Here is a 23,552-nt window from a genome sequence, read left to right on the forward strand (position 1 = left end):
CTGCTTATATACCTACTTATCTACCTACCTACCTGCCTACTTACCTACCCTACTTTTGAGGAGGGGAAGGGTGAAGGAAAGAGGAAGAGTAAGAAAGACGAGTAAGGATGGAAGGGAACTTGAAGGAAAGGATGACGAATGAGGAAGGAAGGAACGAAGAAGGGAACTTGAAGGAAAGGATAACGAATGAGGAAGGATGGAAGGCAGGAAAGGAACTTCAAGGAAAGGATGGCGAATGAGGAAGGATGGAAGGAAGGAAGATAGGAGTAAGGATGTAAGAAGTAAGGAAGCAGGAAGGAAAGGAGTAGGAGAAAGGAAATACATAAGTTAGGAACGAAAATTGCTATAGTAGAAATCGTATATGTATGTACTAGAGCCCATGTATCATCTGCACTCCTGTATAACCCACTCTAACCTTCCAAGCTACCCCAATTTGCCTCATATTCTACTTTTGCCCTATCATCCTTGGGAGTCTTTTATTCTACTTTACCAACAGTGTATTATCATCGTCACCGTAGTTTGTATTATTATTATTATTATTTTCCACTATCTTTGTTATTTTTATCATTATCATTAAGATTTGCATCATCATCATTTTTGTCGTGATCAATGCAACTATCACCATCACCTTCTCCTTATCATCATCATCATCATCAACCCTTTTACCACTATTAAATGCACTCAGTAGGATTAAACACACACACACACACACACACACACACACACACACACACACACACACACAAAAGACAGCTCAAAAGAAGAAGTCCCATCATCTGAGATCCTCGTAAACTGAATTATATATCCGTTCAATCCTCTGAAAGGTGATCTACAGCTTCCACATTTTACAGTAATTCCTCATCACCAGTATCATCACCATTATCATCACCACCACCACCACCATCATCATCATCATTATCATCACCACCATCATCATCATCATTACCTATTCTAACAAAATTTAGCCAAACCAAAACTAACGCACCCAATCATTACCTCATTTCCCATCCTATCCGTACATACTCCTGTACTAAAAATCTGATCATCCTATCAGTCTCTTTATCATATTGTAATTCACTGTTCTGGTTTTACAGGAGTGAAGAGTAATTCGATACAAAGTAGAGAAAAGATGCGAGGAAAGAAAGTAAGATGATTGTGAAAGTTCTAAAGTGAGGCTTCCGACTGTAGCCTCGTTTCTTGTAAGCTAATCCCAAAACACAAACACTCCGGCTAATGACAATTTTTAAGAAGTGCATCTGGTAATCTGAAATTAGATGAATATATACCACAAGTGAAAATGACGGGACACAGTTGAAAAGAGATGAAAAATACTTTGAAAATATAACACAGACAAAGATTTGAGACTATCCATCGAGCCTATGATGAGCGTGACACCAAGAACGATATGAGGTGACGTTTTGTGAACCATTCGGAGGAAACGGAGGAGGAGGAGGAGGAGGAGGAGGGGAAGAAAGGGGTGAGAGAAAAGCCCCTCCCTTCCTCCACACCAGCCAGAAAGGAGGGATCGAGGAGGGAAGATAAAAAGCCAAGGAGGGAGGAGGAAGATGGCGGCCGTTGCACAATGACGACAGACTGGGAGCAGATCAGGGAGCAGCTCCTCACCCCAGAGACAGTTCGCCTACAGGTCAGTTCACACCTATCATTTCTGTGATGTTATTTAGCATTAATAAAGCTCAAACCAGCCTTCCCGTCAGTATTCCAAAGCCAGAGTTGATCATCATCATCTTAACCGGTGTTGCCCCATGAGGAGCGTAGAAGCCCAGGGCTAGACAAGTTGGTCCTGACATTTAAGATGAGAGTGACCAGCCTCACACATCCTGAGTGGCATTATGTGAGCAATAACCCCCAACCACCCCTTGGATATACGAGTAAACCTGCACAGGCTCAATTCGATTGGAGCGCCCTAATTACCCACTAAACCATCAGGTTCCATAATTTGGTTATATTATTACCACCCAGCGTAGTAAATGGTTTCCTGGTGTACAGGAAACCATTTGGCTTGTCACTCAGTGCTGAGTCACCCGTAGACAGAAGGAAGAGGAAGGAATCAATGAAAGTCAAAAGAGGAAAGAAAGAAAGAAGGGAGGAAGAGAGGAAAAGGCAGCCACCCGAGGGCAGCACTACATCGAGTGAGTGGATGTTCAACTAGTACCCGGGGGAGAGCATTTTGAGAGAGAGCAATAATATATTCTTTCTCGAGCTGTCACATTATCAAGGTTTATCGGATTAAATAGTTTAGAATCTCGCTCACAGACACAGCCACTCAAACACCAATTTTCACACGTAATTTTCACCTTACACACCTACACACCTGACTTTCCCGTCACCCTACACACCTTCTGTATACTATAATAGCGATAACATTGGGTGGCGGCGGGTCACTTTTCCAGGGACGGAAAGTGGCGCTCATCGGATCGAAGGAGGTTAAGTTTTCTGTCGTCGTAACAGAGTTGGTGGTGACGTTTATAACCCTCAGACGAGAAGAGGCCGCTCCTAAGCCGAATGAAATCGTCTGGCGGCAGCAAGAATAAAATAACGCCTTTCTTACCATCACAAGTTTAAGTACACTGCAGATGACTTTTTGTTTACTCTTCCTGCTTCCAGACGATTTTATTCAAGTTAGCAAAGGCCTCTCGTAGTTAAAGGGTTGATGACCGCTGTACTTAACCCCTCCAGCTGGAAAAATCTCTCTTCAGCTGGATAAAGTCGTCGGGAGATAGCGAGAACAAAATGAAAATATCGGACTAAAAGGGGTTAACTATAATACTATGGCCAATAAGGAGAGGGACGCCTCCACGTGGTGGCACCGATAAGACCAGATGGCTCCTGTGCCTGTTTATATTAATGTCCCTCAACTCAATCCCTGTCCCCCAAAGGAAGGACGGGGACTACGCGAGAAGCTTAAGTTCAGCCTGCAGTTCACTGGGATGACATTAAGATGAGTTTGGGGCTGCGTCTGCTAACACAACTACTATTACTATTACTACTAATACTACTATTACTCCTGCTATTACTACTACTACTACTACTAAGGATTTCCTATAGGTCATTAAAATCATAATTATGAAGTTAGATTATCTCAAAACGAGGATGTCAGTGAAATGTAATAACTTTATCATTCGGTCAGTCAAAAAACACTTTACTGCACGCAAACTATTGATAAATGTTACGGGAGTGAGTAAAGACTGACGACTGTGCTATTTTTGCCGTGTGACGTCATTAGTGTGACGTCATTTGAGTTGCGTCACAAAGGGATGTCTGACGTCACAATGGGTGGCGTCAGTCATCCAGTCAACTTTTTCTTTTTTCTTGCTTGTTTTCTTTTTTTTTTTTTCTTTCTTCTTTAGCTTGAACAGCTTCTGTGATTTACTCTTGGTTCTCCTGTGTTGACGTTAAGATGACGTCTGTTTTGATTTCATTCTTGCTAGTTCGAGACCATTTTGCTATGCTTATGGCAGCCTTACCGAGGTTACAAGTGACGCCTTTATTTGTACTTTCTTTTCATAATCTGAGTAATTTCGTCCTCGGGTTGAACAAATTAATCAGCCTCTGTAAACAATAAATAAATAAATAAATACATTATCAGTTGGCCCTTTCCATACAGTGACATTCAGTGTTGTTATTGTGACCACCCAGCGATTTGACTGTGGTTAAGAGAGAAGTTTATTGATGAAGAGAAGAGATTAGATTGACAGACGGATAGATAGGTAGATAGATAGATATAAAATGTCTTGTATGCATCGGCTCCATATCTATCTATCTATACATCTATCCCAGTCACCATTATCCCAGAGTTCACCCAGGGTCACAGGGACGGAAATATCTTGCTGGGGCGACACACGGGCATATTAAGGCTGGCTCAACTGCACTCCCTCATGCCATCACCGTCCACCTTCTCTGTCTTCCATGCTCCTCACCTTCCATCCCTCCCTCCCTCCCTCATGTACTCCTCACCCTTACCTCCCTCCATCTTTCTCTCCCTCCCTCCCTCTCTACTTCCCCTCCCTCCTTCCCTTCCTCCCTCATATACTCCTCATCCTTCCTTCTTTCCCTCCCTCATATGCTCCTTATCCTTACCTTCCTTCCTCATAAGCAGTCCTTCATGCCATCCCATTTCATCCTCCATCTCTCCCTTATATGCTTCCTATCTATATCCCTCTTCCTTCCTCCCTTCCTCCCTCCCATGTTCCTCATCTTGCCTTTGACCCTTAACCCTGCCCTCCCTCATTCTCTCCCTCATACGATTCTCCCGTTCACTTTCCTCCCTGTCTTCCCCACGTTCTCTTTACCTTACCTCTCCTCTTCGTCCATCCCTCATCCTTCCCACCCTCCCTCCAGACGTTTTCCTTGTCTCACTCCTCCCTTCCTCCTTTTCTCCCTCCCCCACGGTTTAATTGCTCTACCTCTCCACCTCATTCCTCCATCCTTCCCTCCCTCCCATGCTTCTCACCTTATCTTTCCTTCTCATCTTGCCCTCCCTCCCTACCCTACAAGCTCCTTCTCTTTACCTCCCTCTCTCCCTCCCTCTCTCCCTCCCTACCTTACATGCTCCTTCTCCTTACCTCCCTCTCTTCCCTCCTTCTTTACAAGCTCCTTCTCTTTACCTCCCTTTCTCCTTCCCTTCCCTACAAGCTCCTTCTCTTTACCTCCCTCTCTTCCCTCCTTCCCTACAAGCTCCTTCTCTTTACCTCCCTCTCTTCCCTCCTTCCTTACATGCTCCTTCTCTTTACCTCCCTCTCTTCCCTCCTTCCTTACATGTTCCTTCTCTTTACCTCCCTCTCTTCCCTCCTTCCTTTCATGCTCCTTCTCTTTACCTCCCTCTCTCCTTCCCTCCCCTACAAGCCCCTTCTCTTTACCTCCCTCTCTCCTTCCCTCCCCTACAAGCTCCTTCTCTTTACCTCCCTTTCTCCTTCCCTTCCCTACAAGCTCCTTCTCTTTACCTCCCTCTCTCCCTCCCCTCTTTTCTCCCTCCCTACATCACTTGCCAAAGACACTCTAATTAACAAGACACCCAGTCTATTAGGAGAGTAATTAATTGTCTGTGTAGCAGTTCAGTAATTACGGACGTCAGAGGCTAATTAGGGGGTGGAGGCAGTAATTTATGGGAGTAGGTTAAAAGAGAAATGCATAATAATAATAATAATAATAATAATGATGATGATGATTATGACGATAATAATAATAATAATAATAATAATAATAATAATAATAATAATAACAACAGTAGTAATAAATAATAATAATAACAATAATAATAATAATAATAATAACAGCGCTAACAATAACAATCAATAAACAACCCCAGATCGGAATCTGCCAAAGGACTATAAATACCACGAACATTCCACATGTAATAAAGAAGGCCTCATAACAAGCTATAATAACTCAGTACTAATTAGAATGAAGGACCGGAATAACTGACACAAATGACCAGAATGGGTCTCTTTAATAATTTGGGAATAACTGATAATTTTGTGGCTAATGATAACTGTGGTTCTGATGGTGAAGCATGTGGAATTAGAGGAATGGGTTAGGGTTGAGGAGAATGGGAGACCTGGTGGGTGTATGTGGACTTAGATTATTGTGTTAAAGTGATGGACTAGATAAATTGACGGATGGATGGATGGATGGATGGATGGATGGAGTATATGCATAAATATATAAACACAGATACATTAGAGAGAGAGAGAGAGAGAGAGAGAGAGAGTATTGTTGGTGGATACTGGGGTGTTATCGACCGTCACCCCTTCCCCCTGTTCCTCTCCCTCCCTCTCCCCATCCCTTTCCCCCCACTCTCCTCTCCTCCTCCCTCTTCCATTACTCCCCAATTTGTTATACGCATTCTCCCATTCTTTCTGTCTCCCCCCCCTCCCCTCCCCTCCTCTTTTCCTTTCTCACCCCCTTCCCCTCCCCTCCCCTCACCCCTCCTCCCTCCCCTTCCCTTCCTCTCTCCCCTGTTCCCCATTTTCTTATACCCATTCTCCCACTTTATGTTTTTTGCTCCCCCTCTCCCCCTCTCTCTCCCCCTTAACCAGTTCCTTCTCTTCTCCCTTCCCGTTGCCCTTCCCCTCCCCCACTCTCCCCCTCCTCCTCCTGCTTCTCCTCATCTTGTAGCCATTCTCCCTTTTTCCTTCCCCCTTCCCCCCTCCTCGTCACCCCATCCTCTTCTCTCTCCTTTCTTTTTTCTCTCCCCTTTTCTCTCCCTCTCTCATCATTCTCCTCTTGCACATTCTTCTTCTTTATCACAGCTTTCCCCCATCCCCTTTCATCATCCCCACCCCTCACCCTCCCAATCACTCTATCATTTTGCCACTTCCTTCCGCTCCCCTCCACTTTCCTCTCCCCATCACTCTCTCCCTCGCCTCTTTCTTCTCCCCTCTCTCTCTCTCCTCTCTGCCTTCCCTTCTCTCCCCTCCATTTTGTCTTCTTCCCTTCCTATTTTTAATCAGTTGTTACAGCTCAGAAGTCAGGTTGGGGAGATGGTAGCTTTACCACAGACTGAAGTGAGGTATAGTAAGTGAGGGACTAAATGGAACAGCTTAAGGGTCGCATATAGAAATCCTCTTGACCTTAACCCCTTAAATCTCACGACGTACTATGATGATGATGATGATGATGATGATTACTATTATTATTTTTTTTTTTTGCTACCTCCAGACGAGTTTATCTTGTCTAGCAAAGATTTTTCGAACTACAGGTTTAGATATGGATTAGATTTCAATGACGCCCTCACTACGAAAGATCTCCCCTTAGATGACCTAAATCGCTTGCAGGCAGCGAGAATAAGGCAACAGAATACGTCACCTACTTCAAGGGGTTAACTTGTCTAAAAGATCATTTGTTTACGCCGTCATTTTAATCCAGGCAGCTACCATACCATTTATAACCACATGGCATAACAGCAGGATTTACGACAAACAGATTCACGGTAATATTTAACAACTAATGGGTGTTGTTTGTCGAAAAATATTAGTTAAGTTCGTCCTATGATTCCATACCTCAGTCCTTTGCCAGCCTTTTTTTTTTTTTTCGTGGATTATGCTCTCCAAATTATTGCAGTATATTTAGGTGAGGAAAATATCTCCCAGTGAAAAGGCTAAATAACTGGGTAGGTTCCGCTAGAGGCCAGAGTCACGAGCTACACGTACCAAGGAATGCAACATGATGACAGTCTTGAAGGCAACATCTTTTATATCAGCAGTTTTTGTGGAGGACATCTAGGCAAGCAGAAAATAAATAAATAAATAAAATACGGCGCTATTATTAATCTCAAGTGATCACAATTATAAGCTGAAACGACGTGGAAGTAAATGCTCAGTTACCGTCTTCTCTCCTACCTTGTATTAACCTATGACTGTCACCACTGTTAACTTGTACACCGTGGAAAAGAGTTGGGACGCACTGGTCGATTTTTCTCCCTTTCTACTTTCTTTCTCCCTGTTCCATCCTTCGCTCCCTATTCTCCCTACCTCCCTCACTTCCCTTCCTTCCTCTCCTCCTTTCCTACCTTCTTTTTCCAGGCTTTATCCCTCTCTCTCCCTCTGTTTCCTACCTTACTCACTTCCCCTCGTTTCCTTCCTCTCATTCCCCTACTCTTCCTCCCTTTCCCCCATTCTTTCATTCGTTCTTGTCCCCTTTCCCTTCATTTCTTCCCCTCACTTGTACGTTACCATCCCTGTTCCCCTTGTTCTTACCCTCCCTCCTTTCCCCTCGTTCTATTAATTCCTTTTCCCCTATCTTTCTCTACTCCTTCCTTCCTCCTTTCATCCCTTTTCTCCTTCTTTTCTCCTACTTTCCTTTACAATCACTGTCCTTCCCTCTCTCTCTCTCTCTCTCTCTCTCTCTCTCTCTCTCTCCCTTCAATCTTCCTCCCTCTTCTCTCTCCCTCTCCCTCCATTCCTCACCCCAGTCATCCTCTCTCAGTGTTCCTCTCCCTGTTCTTCCGTCCCACCTCCTCTCCTCCTGTCTCCCATTCCTATTACCCTCTCTCTCCCCTTCCTATCCCCCTCCCTTCACTCTCCCTCCCTATCCTCCTCCATTTCCCTCCTCCCTACCTACCGCCAGTGACCTTCGTGAATATAAAGGGTTTGGCGGGCGACCTTTGACCTTTAAGCCTCATGGATCCATAACCAACTCAATCACCGCCTCGCGCTTCACAGTTCCACGGCCACGCAGTGTAATTACTACCTTCCAGATCCATAACGTGACCTCCCTGCTTAATTATAACCTTCCAGACCAATAATTTCATCTTCCAGACTTATATTAAGAGATTCCAGGACCCTCGTTCTACTTTTCAGCCTAAAGAATTTAATTACCAACTTCAGGAGTTGTAATGTTGCCTTCCAGATCTATTATGACGCCTTCCAGACCCATAATGATAGATTCCATGGCCCTCGTTCGGGATTCCAGCCAAAAGAACTTAATTATTAGCTTCCAGATCTGCAATATTACCTTCCAGGACCATCATGTTAGTTTCCAGGATCCTTGCTCTAGATTTCAGTCCACTAAACTTAATTTTTAGCTTCCAGCCTTATAATGTTACCTTCCACCCCATAATGTTACCTTCCATCCCCATAATGTTACCTTCCACACCCATAATGTTACCTTCCACACCCATACTGTTACCTTCCACACCCATACTGTTACCTTCCACCCCCATAATGTTACCTTCCACCCCATAATGTTACCTTCCACCCCCATAATGTTACCTTCCACCCCCATAATGTTACCTTCCACACCCATACTGTTACCTTCTACACCCATACTGTTACCTTCCACACCTACTGTGTTACCTTCCACACCCATAATGTTACCTTGCATATCCATATTCCAGTCAATACAACTTAATTATTAGCTTCCAGACTTATAATGTTACCTTCCAGACCCACAATATTAGCTTCCAGGATCCTTGTTGTATATTCTACTCCCAAAAAACTTAACTATCAGGTTCCAGATTTTATAATGGTACCTTCCAAGCCCATCATATCATATTCCGGCAACTAATAAAAGCTTTCAGACCAATGATGTAAAAGTTTAGGTCACTAATGTTAGATTCCAGGATCCTAACGTTACATTCCAGGCCGCATACCTTTACTGTTGGCTTCCAGAACCCGAAATGTCACTTTCCAGGTCAATAGTGTTAGATTCCAAACGACCTCTAACCTTTACGCCCCGTGGATCTATAACAAACGAAATCACCTCCTTTCATTTTGTAATTTCACCACCACGGAACTTACTTATTGCCCCTCCGAACCCATAATGCCAGCTTTCAGGCCACGTATATTAGACTCCAGAATGACTGAAACCCTCAGAACTTAAATGCTACTTTTCAGAACTCATGATGTTACTTTCCACACTTCGTGAAATCCAGGCCTGTATTGTTATATTCGACAATTCTAAAGCTAGAATCGAGGCTTCTAAACCCATACAGATTATATTTCATTTCTGACACAAGATTCCCTGCCATATAAATGAATATATACAGTATATATATATATATATATATATATATATATATATATATATATATATATATAGATAGATAGATAGATAGATAGATAGATAGATAGATAGATAGATATATATATATATATATATATATATATATAGTGACCACACTTAATAAAGTAGTCAAGACGAAGACACCAGTTTATATAATCAATTTTTAATCTTTTTGCTTCCTCTCTCCCCTTCCCCATCCCCCTTACCTACCCCTACACCAACCCACAGCACCCCTCACCCTCATCCCCACCCTTCCCTTCACTCCTCGTCTTCCCTCACTCTATACCCTCAACCCCGTTACTACGCTCATTCGTCAGTTTTTACCCCAATTCTCTCCCTCTAATTCGGGCCCACAGCTAACCCTTTCCCCAACCCCCTCCCCTCTCACTTCCCACCCACAGCAATGCCTTATCATTACCCTTATTGCTCCCTCCACACACACCTTTTCTTCTCTCTCTCTCTCTCTCTCTCTCTCCTTATTCTTGTCCATTCTCTTGTTTGTTGTCCTTGTTATTGCTAATGTCCTTTTTGTCCTGTTCTTTCTCTTTGTGTCTTTCTGTCTATCTATCTATCAATTTATCTATCAATCTACATATACATATCCCTCTCTCATGTCCTCTCGTTGCAGCGGCTGTCTGGTGTGACGGATTTGATGGAGTCACTGTCTGAATCACTCCTGCAGCGTCAGGGAGGAGTCACCTGCCCATCATGCAAAGGTCAGTCAACACTCACCTTACCTGCTCCTTCATTAACAGGTAGACTATCCTTTTGTCTCATCCACGTAAAATCGGAAGCAAAATTCGTGCCACCTCTCTTGTCAGCACTCACCTTACTTCTCTTATACCTTAATTAACACGCAGACTTTCCTTTTTCTCTCACCTGTGTACAATCGGGAGCAAAATTCCTGTCACCTCTTTTGGTTTGAAATTAAATCTAGTGAATATGAAACAACAGAACTGACACTGACTACACCGAACCATGGGAAAATAAAATAAGTTGTTTCGTTTCATGAGGATTCGCCACACTTATTTTTTTGCAGTGCACGGAGAGAAAAACAAGGATAATGCCGATAATAAAGACAAAAAACTAAAATGTCGCTGCCCATAGGTTGAACGAAACAGAAACTGAACGTTGTTTTTCCCTTCGTTATCGTCTACAGGCAAAATCAGTGACAGATTTCTTATGCTTACACTTATCACATCGATAATTCAGTGTGTCACTTTACTAAACGTCTCTCTCTCTCTCCTGAATACCAAATTACTTACAATTTTCTCTCTTCGCAGTTACTTTATTCGCAGTTCTAGGTGACCCGCTTTACTTAGTCTCTCCTCTTCCCTCTTTATTGTTTGACCTTTTCTTTCCTTCTCATCCGTGTATATACTTGCTCACATTTTCTTTATTTCCATCGCTTGGCGTGAGTCACTTTACTTGTGTTGGTCTTTTATCAACACGCGAGATTTTTTTTTATTTTTCCGTCTCACTTCTCAGGACATACACCCATAATTTTCTTGCTTTCATACTTTATCGCTTTCTAGCTTAGCGTGAGTCATTCTGCCTGTTTCATTTTTATTAACTATCTTTTACTTGTCTCCATTTATTTATTTACGCGTCTATATATCTATTCATTTATCTATCTACCTACCTACCTATCTATCTATCTATCCATCCATTTATCTATCTATATGTCTATCTACCTGTCTGTTTATTTATTCATCAAAAGCATATATCTTTTCCTTTCACCTCCTTATCCACTGGCTTACTTTTTCTTTACCTTCACACCTGTCGTATTTAAAGCTCAGCGGGAGTCATTTTACCTGTTGTGTAATTATATCGATATACAGGATTCTCTCTCTCTCTCTCTGCTGCCCACCCCATATAATTGTGGGTAAATGAGTAACAATGATGATGATTGCGTTGATAATGATGATGATGATTACCTCGGATATAACGTTCATTTTACGGTATGTTTTCTTACTTCAAAATCCCAACCGGTGAGAATATGATGGTGAAGGTGATGATTGATGATGATGATGATGAGGAGGAAGATGATGATGATGATGATGATGATGATGATGATGATGATGATGATGATGATGATGATGATGACCTTCTTGCAAACACGCCTCCCTCCCCACCCCTTCAAAAAATCCCCCCTAGCAACAATAACTCCATCAACACTCCCCCATCAACCCCTCCCTCTTACAGCACATAGCCCCCCTCCCTCCTTCCCCCACCAAATCCTCTTCAACTAATACTACTCCATCCTATACCCCAACATGATCACCCCATCACCCCCTCCCCTTCAAATTCTTTATCACCCTCCCCACACAAACACTCCCCCACTAACCCCCCCTCCCTAAAACTACTATATCACCCCTCTCCCTCCCTCCCCACACAAACTCCCCCACTAACTTACCCCCAGCAACTATTATATCATCCCTCTCCCTCCCATCCCACACAAACTCCTCCCTCTCTACAGCTATTATATCACCCCTCTCCCTCCCTCCCCATCAACCCCTTTTTCAATTTTTATAGTACACAGCTCCTTCAGTCGTATATGGGAAGGTCTATATATTGATAATCATAAGACAATATTTGAAGCCTCTCTCTCTCTCTCTCTCTCTCTCTCTCTCGTAATGCGTGCAGGTAGCTTCTTTGCGAATGTTTGACTTTTATGCACTTAAGAGGATGTTTGAAAGGTCGTGTGAACCCAATGAGAGAGAGAGAGAGAGAGAGAGAGAGAGAGAGAGAGAGAGAGAGAGAGAGAGAGAGAGAGAGAGAGAGAGAGAGAGTCTGGATTTTAAGTATGCAGGTGGATGCTTGAAAGGGCCCGTGTACCAAGACCGAGAGAGAGAGAGAGAGAGAGAGAGAGAGAGAGAGAGAGAGAGAGAGAGAGAGAGACCCTTCAGTGCGATAACGTTTTTCGCTACTTCATTCCTGCTACAGCCAGACGATTTTCCTCAGTTTGCGGAGCTCTCTCGTTGTGATGTTAAACCCAACACTCACTGACATCCTCAAAGTTTTGCCGGGCAGCTATAACTCCTTCCATCCAATTGCATCTTTTACCATTTTATCCTTGCTCTTTTTAGACGATTTGGTGCTACAGAGGGACGCCTTCATGTGGTGGCACCGATGTAGTCTGGTATTAGAGCCAAACGTCCCTCATCCCCCTCCCTATCCCCCACAAGGAGTATGGTGGGCCGCAGGAGGGAAGCAACCTCACCTGCAGTCTATCAGATTCACGTCCACATGAACCGGGGATTACAACTACTACTACTCTTACACAGACGATTTTATTTAGCTTAGGAGAGACTTTTCAAACTGCAGGGGTCGAAAATGGCCTCCAATAACGTTACCTAGGGATTTTTTTAAAGCAATTTAAATCGTCTAAGAGTAGCAAGAATAAGTTCAAAATACCTCATAGGACTGTGAAGTGTGGCCCTCTGAAAGTGCAGGGAGTGATAAGAACAATCTGATTTCAAAAACCGCCTTATTTCTATAGTTTTTTCACCTTAACCTGGCCAAGATTTTTGTCCTTTTGCAGCTTTCATCATGTAGCTCAGAGGCAGGAAAAGACAATACTGCAGATATACATCCTTTCCATAGCACTGCTTCGTGACTAGCAACTTATTCTAGAGTTAATCAATTGTTACAGCTAGGAATTCAGATGGAGACGTGGCAAGTTTAAGCCAATTGAAAAAAGTATATGCATAGACTGAAGGGTATTCGCCGTGAAGTCATCAGTACGGAACATTAAATTAATACGCCGATTTTTTTTTTTTTTTTTTTTTTTTGCATTTCCTTCCCCCACCCCCATCACGAGGGGCACGCAGCACCCGTCCTACTATTCACTCGCCTTTTCTCTGTCTAACACTTTAATGTAAGAGATGACAGGTACTTTCAGCCCTTCATGTACACAAGTGATGAGCTCAGCACTTCTTTACCTTGGAGTATCTTCCCCACTACACACGATCTTGAAGCTTAAATGTAATATGCCAAGGCTTTCAAAAATTAATGGATCTTGAATTTGGTTTTCTGCTGTTTACCTTTCTTTGAGAGGGAAAAATCAAGCAGCTTCTCATCCTTTGATTGTTTTTCCACTTTACATTAAAATCTGCGTAAAAATACCTAGTGGTGACAAGGCTATTTTAGGAATGACAGCATCGAACTGAATGGATTAATTGGGATTCTTTCTCTCTCTCTCTCTCTCTCTCTCTCTCTCTCTCTCACACACACACACACACACACACACACACACACACACACACACACACACACACACACACACACACACACAGTCATCAAGTACGTCGATGAATTATTACAGTCAAGTATTTCTGGGTAGTGGGGGTAGTGTTGTGGCGGCCTTGTGTTGAGAGAAAGAGAGAGAGAGAGAGAGAGAGAGAGAGAGAGGACAGAAGGGGGAAAGAAAACGTACAGTAGAGAGACACAGGGAAGGGAAAGGGGATGGGGTGGAGGGGATGTAGCATAGAGGGTGTGGTAAAGAAATAGGGGGAAAGAGGGAGAAGGGGGAGGGGGTAGCGATGACCCATTCCTTGGAGTTTACATGAATAATAGATGAACATAAACAGTTTACCTCCCGTGTGTATCCTCGTGACCCTTATGTTCCACCCCCCATCTCTCTCTCTCTCTCTCTCTCTCTAACCAGAATTCAAACTTCTAAGATCTACAATCGCAGTGAAAAGAAACTAGAGATTGTTTTTTTCTTCTTTTAATCCCCTCACTCTTCAGGATTTGTTGCATGAAATCGTCTGGAATTAGTAGGATTAGGCAGCGAAGTGTGAGTGTGGCTAAAAATGGTTTAAGGGTACTTGTTAGTCGCATTCTCGCTGGCTTAGTATGCATATCAAAATTTATTCTTTACCGATTTATAGATGCATGGGAAGAGTTGTGTGTGTGTGTGTGTGTGTGTGTGTGTGTGTGTGTGTGTGTGTGTGTGTGTGTGTGTGTGTGAGAGAGAGAGAGAGAGAGAGAGAGAGAGAGAGAGAGAGAGAGAGAGAGAGAGAATCCACTGGCATCGAACGGAAGGAAGGCAAAAACAAATTATTTAATGCCCCTAACTCAACCCTCTGCGAAATTCGTCTTAAAAACTGCGCCAATAACATTCTTTATCGATACATTTCATATCCTTCCGTGGCTAGTTTGTCAGATGAGCACTGCTTTGCCACCGTTCTTGATATTACTCTTATTACTCTGCGTCTCAAGGTACGATAATGATAATGGTAAAAACTGTATTTTCTTCTTTTATGCCGTGTCTCCATTTTTCGATAAGGGCTAAAGCGTTGCCTCTGGATAGGACTTTAGTTTGGAGCGTGTAGCACTGTATGACCGGATGACCTTCCTGATGTCTACCAATGACTCTTGGGTCGACTCGAACCTCAGAGTCTTCGGCCAGAGCGGAGCGCTCTATCCCTACGATCCACGGCTGCTACACCACTAAGGGAGAGCGCTACCTCTCCCAGCAAGGCGGCTACCCGGGCGGGGCGCGAACTCTCGACCCTTCGGTCTTGAGTCAGTCGATCTACCACTGAGCCACCCTACGTCAACGAAGTTAGACAAAGGTTATGTTTTCATCTGTGTCTTATGTCTGCATGTTTGTTTGTGTAGAAGATTATAAAAAAAAAAAATGGATTTCAATTAGATCTGGAAGATAGGCGGGCAGTGGGTCAGAGAAGTGTTGATTTATTTTCAGGTGGATGTGGATCCGAATGCAGGAATAAATAACATTTCACTGGCGTTGGCAAAGGCATGCGCCCTCTGTTATACTGTGACGGGGCAGACTATCGCCGTAGAATTAACTGACTGAGTGACCATAAACGTACAGTAATCCTGTGGCAGGCAGCAGAAATTACAGTAGTAAATCATCTGTGTTATTGTCGCTGGCTAAGGTATGCGCTCTCTTAGTACATTCTAGTAATCAATGTTACCTTTGAGAGAGGTGTTGGTCAGTGGCACCTCGTGGTGGCACTGATATGACAGGCCGGATCTTTTGCCGAGTTGTACAAACCCTCTGTAGTCCCTCCCTATCCCCTGGAAAAAGAGGATGCTGAACTGCAGGAGCAGGGAATCTTCATCCTGCAGTCCACCGGGTTCAAGTTTAGATGAGCCTGGGATTGCAACTACTACTACTAGTGCGTCTCAGGGTATGAGAAAAGGATAGTGACAATAAAGTAGGTACGCTGGTTCTTACAGTGCATTCAGAGAAATCACGGAACTGCATACCCAATCCTGCGATATACGAGTAAATGCCGACTTCATTGAAATCCACGTGATCTCTTCCCGTATTTCTGATCGTTTTTATTTTTTGGAGGTGGGCTGATCCCCCATGAATCACTGAGGGGTCATGCACTCCAAATATCGTATTACAGATGAAAGTCCATCGTACGATATGTACTAAGGCAGCAGAGCCATATCTGCCGTCCTTTCACTTTCTGAACATTTGTGTGGGAGCTGACCCAGCCAAAGGAACTTGGCTGGAAAATTAGACATAGTGGAAGACCTTCGGAGTAACCAGACGAACTCACCTGGGATGTTTTATGCAAATATTTCCCTTATTTCTGATCGTTCTTATTTTTGGGGGGGCCAGCGTACCTCCCCAAGAATCATTAGGCTGGCCACACTCCCAAAATATCCCATGACGGATGAGAGTCCACTGTATATCATGTACTAAGACATCAAAACCATATCAGCCATCATTTCACCATTTCTGAGAACCTATAATTTTGAAGGAGCCGACCCGCCCTAAAAAAATCATGGTTGGAAAGTTGCATATAGTGGAAGGCCTTTGGCGTAACCAGACGTACTCAGCTGTGAGGTTTCATTCAGATCCATCAAATAGCCTACGAAGAGTCATGGCATAGACCTTCAGACGGGCTGAGTCTCGCACAACGGTATAGAGAGAGTTGTCGAAAATTAGACCATCATGCTTCGCAGGATTGCTAAATGATTTGGTAACTTGTAATTTATGTTTATTCTTGTTACCTACGGACGATTTTATTCACCGGAGTAATTTCTTTGTGTAGTAAAGAATTACATGAAGATTATATTGAACACATTCAGCTCGAAAAGGCTCATGTTGAATAATGTAGTCATCTGAAGAGGACAAAAACAGAATGTAAAAAAAAAAAAAAAAAAAAAAAAAAAAAGGAGCAAACAATATCCAGTCTCATGTCACCCCGAGCAAGGTATAAAAAAATTCTGTGAGCAGGTGACTGGGCAATGTCCCTTGTGGCCGTACGTGACTGAAAATTCTCCAGGAGCACCTACGGGATTCGAACCTGCACGTAAACTTCCGCTGGTGTCTCAGTGACTAAACTGGTGGTTCAAACAAATTTTCTTTCTGTGGCCCTTCGGACTAGATGTAATACCATTTGTGGCCTCCCCTGGATTTAATTTGATAACTTATGTCCCCACCCCCGTGATTTAATATGATGATACCTGTGTTCCCAACTTACGTCTTCACTTAAAGAAACAAAATAACATCACAAACATGACTCACGTGAGGAGATTGGGTGCGAGATTACTGCAACTCAAGGTTTTCAAGCGCATAAAAGCACACTCAAAAAGTGAACTGAAAATTCAGTGGAATGGGTTGAACTGCATTTTTTATGTCAAGTGGGGTATCAGTGGTTGAGACATAGCATGGGTATCGATTCATGCGGGATCGTTAACGCCTATGCAATTCAAAGTTTAATAGGTCTTGAAAAAAAGTTGTGTGGAGAAAGGTAAACAAGACTGAAAGAAACACCCATACAACCAATTTCCTGATACCAGGGTAGCGCCTCATTCTTGCACCAAAGTTCGTCAAACTTTTTTTTTCAATGAAAAGTGTTTATAGGAAATACGTCGCTTCTTCGTATGAGGAACTGGTCCTGTTTTGCCCCTAGGTATGCTCTGCACGAGATGCGAGATGGCTGACAGATAAAAGGTTTCCTCACAAATGCTGTCTCCGGAAAATAATGGCCAATTCTATCACTAGTGGCTTCAGATACTATGACCCCAGCTTTGAGAAACACCGCTCTAGACCATCGGGTGTCTATAGTTCTTTCACTTTAACTTGGCTTAGATTTCCGTCATTTTGTAATTTACTTCACAATGCGTAGTAGAAAAAAAAAAAAAACATGCTACGGCTCTACATCCAATCCACAGCACTTCTCCGTGACTAGCAGCACATTCTAGTGCCAGTCTACTGTTAAAACACTGCATTCAAGAAGGAGAGATGGCAAAATTTTGAGCCGAGAGAGTGGATGCAACAATTAATCCTTTCAGCGCGTGGACACCTTTATTAGGATGAATAAAATTGTCTGGTGGCTTCAAGCGTAGAACAACACACACACACACACACACACACACACACACACACACACACACACACGCACGCACGCACGCACGCACACACACACACACACACACACACACACACACACACACATATATATATATATATATATATGTATATATTTGTATAAAGGACGTTATCATATTTAAAAGAAAAAATTACAAAGATCTGTAAACTATGGCGTGTTCCCCGGAGAATCACAGGGACGAACAATATGGCTGCCGAATAAAAAGATTAATTCAGTGTAAATATTTGTCCCGTCTCACGTCATGTCTAAGGGATGTAACATCCTCACACGACATCCCGCCACTCTTGTATAACCCAGGTCAGTTATTAGGCTTCATCCTCTATTATGCCTCATCCCACCTACGACGGGCGAGGCGCTGTGTGACTGGTTTGTCCGTGCGTGCGTGCGTGGGTGCATGCGTCCGCGCGTCCGTAACGTTCTTGTGGGCGTGACATCTCCTGAGCCCAAGGACAGATTTCCACCAAACATCTGTCAGTGATGCTGTATGAGGAGATGATGAACCGATTAGGTCAGCTAGGCCAAGGGGTAAACTTCAAGGTCATATGGGGTCGACTTAGATTGTCCTTGTAGGAGCGATATCTCCTGAACCCCTCGACGAATTTCGACCAAACTTCTGTCGGTGGTACAGTATGAAGGGACGATGACCTGATTAGGTAAGCTAGGTGTGTGTGTGTGTGTGTGTGTGTGTGTGTGTGTGTGTGTGTGTGTGTGTGTGTGTGTGTGTGTGTGTGTGTGTGTGTGTGTGTGTGTGTGTGTGTGTGTGTGTGTGTGTGCGTGCGTGCGTGCGTGCGTGTGCTCTCTCTCTCTCTCTCTCTCTCTCTCTCTTGTAGAAACCTTACACCTGTTTCTCTGCGCTTTGATCTACAGACAACACTTTAATATTTTCTTGCGTGTTACTGATGCTGAGTAAACCATGAACGGACTTAAATATCACACCCTGCGAATATTTTGGTGTAATATTTGAGACAAAGAAGTGCTACAAAGAGGTACAGTTTCGTCTGATTTGGATAATACGTAGCGTCACTTTCTTTGCCTTATCTTGTAGTCTGCCATTACACCTTAGCATCATTTTGTGTATTACTGATGCAAACTATAGCAGCCGTCGCCCCAGGTTCATTTAGACGTGAACCCAATGGACTGCAGGGTGAATTTACTCGTTCCTCACATTCCAACATCCTCCTTTCCGGGGGTAGAGAGGGAGCTGACAGACGTTTGCGTAACCGGGAAGTAGAGTTTGGAGCCAAAGCGCAAAGACAACCTCATCTAGCACCGATACATGCTTTGCCGATATTAAAAGATATAAATATTAATCCACAGAATTTTAAAACGTAGTACGCAAAACTTTTAGTGCTCAGGAAGGAGCGTCGTATTCTCGTTGGTTTTGGAGATTTCGTAACACTTCTTCAACGATTAACTTTTGCCTATTACGAGACCTCTTTTGTCACTTATGCAAATTAGCGCTAAGCATATACATAGCTTACAAGACATTATCAAAATTCTGTTAAAAATAAATCGGCAGGGAAGATGTGCTACAAAGCCTCCTGTGTCAACGACAATACGGCTTCTCGAAGTTCTAAAAAAAGCACTCGATCGAAACCCCATCCAAATATAGATGCTGGAGCGTAAGAGCACAATACCCGGTTACGCAAGCGGATTCGTCGCTCTGAGAACGCGGGACGGAGTAGCACGATAGATTCTCATTTGACAAACTTTGACGAGGAAAAAATGCAAAAACGAGCATTTGTTACGATTTTTGGTGATGTCTGTGGTTTTTGTGACGGATTGGAAGGTATAAAGATTATTTACATGAGAAGGAAGTCTGTGATTACCTCCGCCAACGAAGTTGGAGGAGGTTATGTATGCCTGTCTGTTTACCCAGGCGATATCTCCAAAAGTTATCAGTGAATTTCAGTTAAATTTGGTGAAAGGGTGGGCCATGGCCCAAGAAAGAATTAAGTTTGGGGGCGGGTCTGGATCCTATGTATAATATTTCCAAAAGTTCTCCATAAATTTCAATAAAATTTTGTGAAAGAGTGGACCATGGGTCAAGTAACACTTCATTGAATTTGGAGGTGGATCCGGTTCCTATGTATTCCACACAATATCCACACAGTTCCGGATCCGGATCCTTTTTAATGGCTATGGCATTAGCGGAGGTATGCGCTCTCTGAGTGCTTTCTAGTTTTGTTTGTGGTGATTGACCGACAAAGTATGTCTTGTGAAAATTTTGCTGTATTAGAGAATCGCAAAACTGAGTGAACTGTCTGTTTGTGGTGCTCTCTCTCTCTCTCTCTCTCTCTCTCTCTCTCTCTCTCTCTCTCTCGAATTCATTGGCTTCTCTGTTGTCATAGGCATTAAGAGCTTTTCTTCCTCTCTGCTCCCTTTCTCTTCCTTTCTCATTTCTTTTTCCCTCATCCACCCACCCATCTATCTATCTATCTGTCTGTCTGTCTGTCTAACAATCTATCTATCTATCTACCATTGCGTGTACCTATCTGTCTATCCATCTATCAATCTATCTCTCTCTCTCTCTATCCATCTGTCATCTATTTTTCTTTCTCAATGTCATTCATATTCTCACATACACAAAAATCTCTTTCTCCCTCCCCATACCTCATCTCCCCCCCCATCCCCCACCCCTCTCTCTCTCTCTCTCTCTCTCTCCAGTGGCGTAGGACATTACTAGTGACATTTGGATTGGATCTATAACCTATCTTTGTGCCAGCAGCCATGCACTCCACCACAGTACCACACTCCACCACACTTCACCACAGTACCACACTCCACCACAGTACCACACTTCGTCACACTCCACCACAGTACCACACTCCACCACAGTACCACACTTCGTCACACTCCACCACAGTACCACACTCCGTCACATTCCACCACAGTACCACACTCCGCCCCAGTCCACCATACTACTACACATACACCAAGAAACTCCTCCACACTCCACCACATCCATTCCACCACACTACTACATCCACTATATCACATTCCACATCACTGGCACACCCACTCCACCACACTACCACACTTATGCATCCATTTCACCGCACTCTATCAGACACCACACTTCCATATCCACTCTGTTACACTATCACATCCCCTTCACTTCACTACAACATCCACTCCACCACACCACCACACTACCACAGTCACACCACCACATCCACTCCACCACACTACCATACCCCCCCCCCCCCCGCCTCACTATTACACCCACCCCACAACACACTGGACCACACCACCACACCCCCTTCACCAACCCGCTCCACCACATTACCACACACATATCGCCACATCCGTCTACAACACTCTCACACTATCATACTACTACAACCTCTCCACCATACTACAAGATAGACAGCATGAAGAACGAAAGACAGATAGACTGATAGATAGATATACAGACACACAGATAGATAGGTAGATAGATATATACTACAGATCGACAGATAAGTAATTAAGTAGTTAAGTAGTGATATATACACTGAGAGAGAGAGAGAGAGAGAGAGAGAGAGAGAGAGAGAGAGAGAGAGAGAGAGAGAGAGAGAGAGACTTGAGTGCCGTGAGACGGGAGTGAGACGGAGAGGAACGGGGAGTTATTCAGTCAATGCCACTCACTTATTCATCTGTGAGTGTGGAGTCCGGGATGTTTAACTCCTCATTTTATTCATTTACTCAGTGCTTACTCACCTCTTACTCACTCAGTTACTCATTTCACTCACCTGTATAGTGGTAGGTGGTGGCGACCGTCATTCACTCACCTGATATAGTGCTCCTCATTTGTTCCTTCACCTTTAGCATTCTATTTCTGTCTTCCCTCCTCTCTTCCTACTTCTCCCTCTCCTTCCTGTTGCTTTTTATTACTCTTCTTTCCACATCAGGTGGTTCTATACGAGTGGCAAGCCTAATGACTCCCTGGAACCAAGGATATCATTTACAACTCTGGGTGGTAATCATACAACCCATTAACGGGGTAGTATGGTGCCTATTATGGTGCCCCTATTAACTGGGCGAAGAGACTCAAATGCGGCGTTCATCCAGGAACCAAACCTCCACATTATTACCCGCGCCTTGCTGTGGCGTGGTGCTGTCAACCGCATGGGAACATCGGCTCACTGCACGGGATAGCCCCGCACGGACGGTTGCATCCCTACAGTATGATTGATGGGTCTGCGCGGCCAGATAGACTGGGGTTGAACAACAACAATAACAACAACAACAACAACAACTCACCCTACTCGTCCCTTTATTCATGATCCACTACCTGCACTTCTTACCTCTAATTCACCTCTTATTCATTTGCTCATTTCATATTACCCTTCCTCCTTCCTTTACTCATGACCTCCTCCCAACTCTTACGCTCCTCTTACTCGCTTCATACTCACACATTTACAAGCTTCATTCACCTGATTCCCGCCGCAGAGATGAACAAAATCGTCTGGGAGTAGAAACAATCAAATATTAAGGACACCGTACTGAAAATTAATAAAAGATCCATATCAACTGCGAGTACCTTCCCAAAATCTTATTGCATTTTTAAACAGTAGATGGAATTAACTGTGAAGGCGTCCTGGAGCTGAAAATATTAAAGAAAAATAAAAATTTCTCATGTGGACCGGACGCCTCAAGACATGAATAAACTCGTCTGATTGTCGAAGAAAAAAAAAATACGCCAAAAAGAAAATGCAGATAAAAATCCACGAAAGGAAAGATAAAAGTGAATATGACATCACATCACTGGAAAAAGAAAACACAGAGGAATAGGTTAAACGAAATAGCTAAAACAAAACCATAAACCTGCCTATGTATCACGGACGCTGAATAAAACGCCATGGGTATCGAAGAAATGCAATATAAGAAAGTCATAAAACTCCATAAACAGAATCCAGGATCCAGTCGGTTGAGAGGTGGCCTGCAGTCCTGTCGGACCCAGGTTCAAATCCCTTTTGGGGCAGGGAACAGTTTAAGGATTTGAATTTCATAAAAAAACAGATTTTCCTGATCTACCAAAAGTCCCGCCGACATAAATACCCCCACTAATACCAATACATCAGTCCTGTATGAGTCAGCCCTAGCATGTATTCAACATGGATGGTGGATGTTAGCGCTGAAGTGGTGACATGTGGAGATGTATGATATGTAGGAGGACTACTGGGCCTTGGGAGCAGGTTGTGAAGCCTATGCCCAAAGTCGGACACATAAAGAAAAAAATGCTGAGATAAATCATCATCTGAGAGTAGAAAAGGTGAAAGAGAAATAGAAGCTAAAGGTAACCCCCCCCCCCCGAAAAAAAAAAAAAAAAAAAATATATATATATATATATATATATATATAATAAAACAGAGAAGAATAAGCTCCATAAAATTGTGTATATGTCCCAAAAGCGGAATAAAACTGTTGTTGTAGATGTAAAGAAATAAAATGCTCCAAAAAGGTCAATACACCGTAAAAGATGATGGATAGTAAAATGAGAGGGTAATAAAACACGATAGAATTCATTTATCGAGTACGTCTCAAAAGCACACTAAAATCGCCTGACAGGAAGGAAAAATACGAAAATGATAGAGTCATAGGACGGAGAAAGGTAAAAAAACAAAAAAAAACAATTCAGAGTAAAGAAAAATAATAGCA

At 43.2% G+C, this 23,552-nt stretch overlaps 1 protein-coding gene across 1 annotated transcript in view; it reads left to right on the forward strand.

The window, feature by feature from the left end:
- Positions 1 to 1,351: 1,351 nt before the first annotated feature.
- Positions 1,352 to 23,552, forward strand: part of LOC145398927 (putative E3 ubiquitin-protein ligase HECTD2) — a 56,545-nt gene continuing 34,344 nt past the window's right edge. Inside the window, exons 1-2 of the mRNA XM_080271664.1 lie at positions 1,352 to 1,645; positions 10,151 to 10,238. Coding sequence (XP_080127790.1) covers positions 1,583 to 1,645; positions 10,151 to 10,238 — 151 coding nt within the window. The 5' untranslated portion in view covers positions 1,352 to 1,582. The remainder of the gene's footprint in view (positions 1,646 to 10,150; positions 10,239 to 23,552) is intronic.

The sequence above is a fragment of the Coenobita brevimanus genome, chromosome 47 (genome assembly GCF_032717465.1).
Source record: "Coenobita brevimanus isolate Jiangsu-jjx chromosome 47, ASM3271746v2, whole genome shotgun sequence".
NCBI classification, from domain to species: Eukaryota; Metazoa; Arthropoda; class Malacostraca; order Decapoda; family Coenobitidae; genus Coenobita; species Coenobita brevimanus.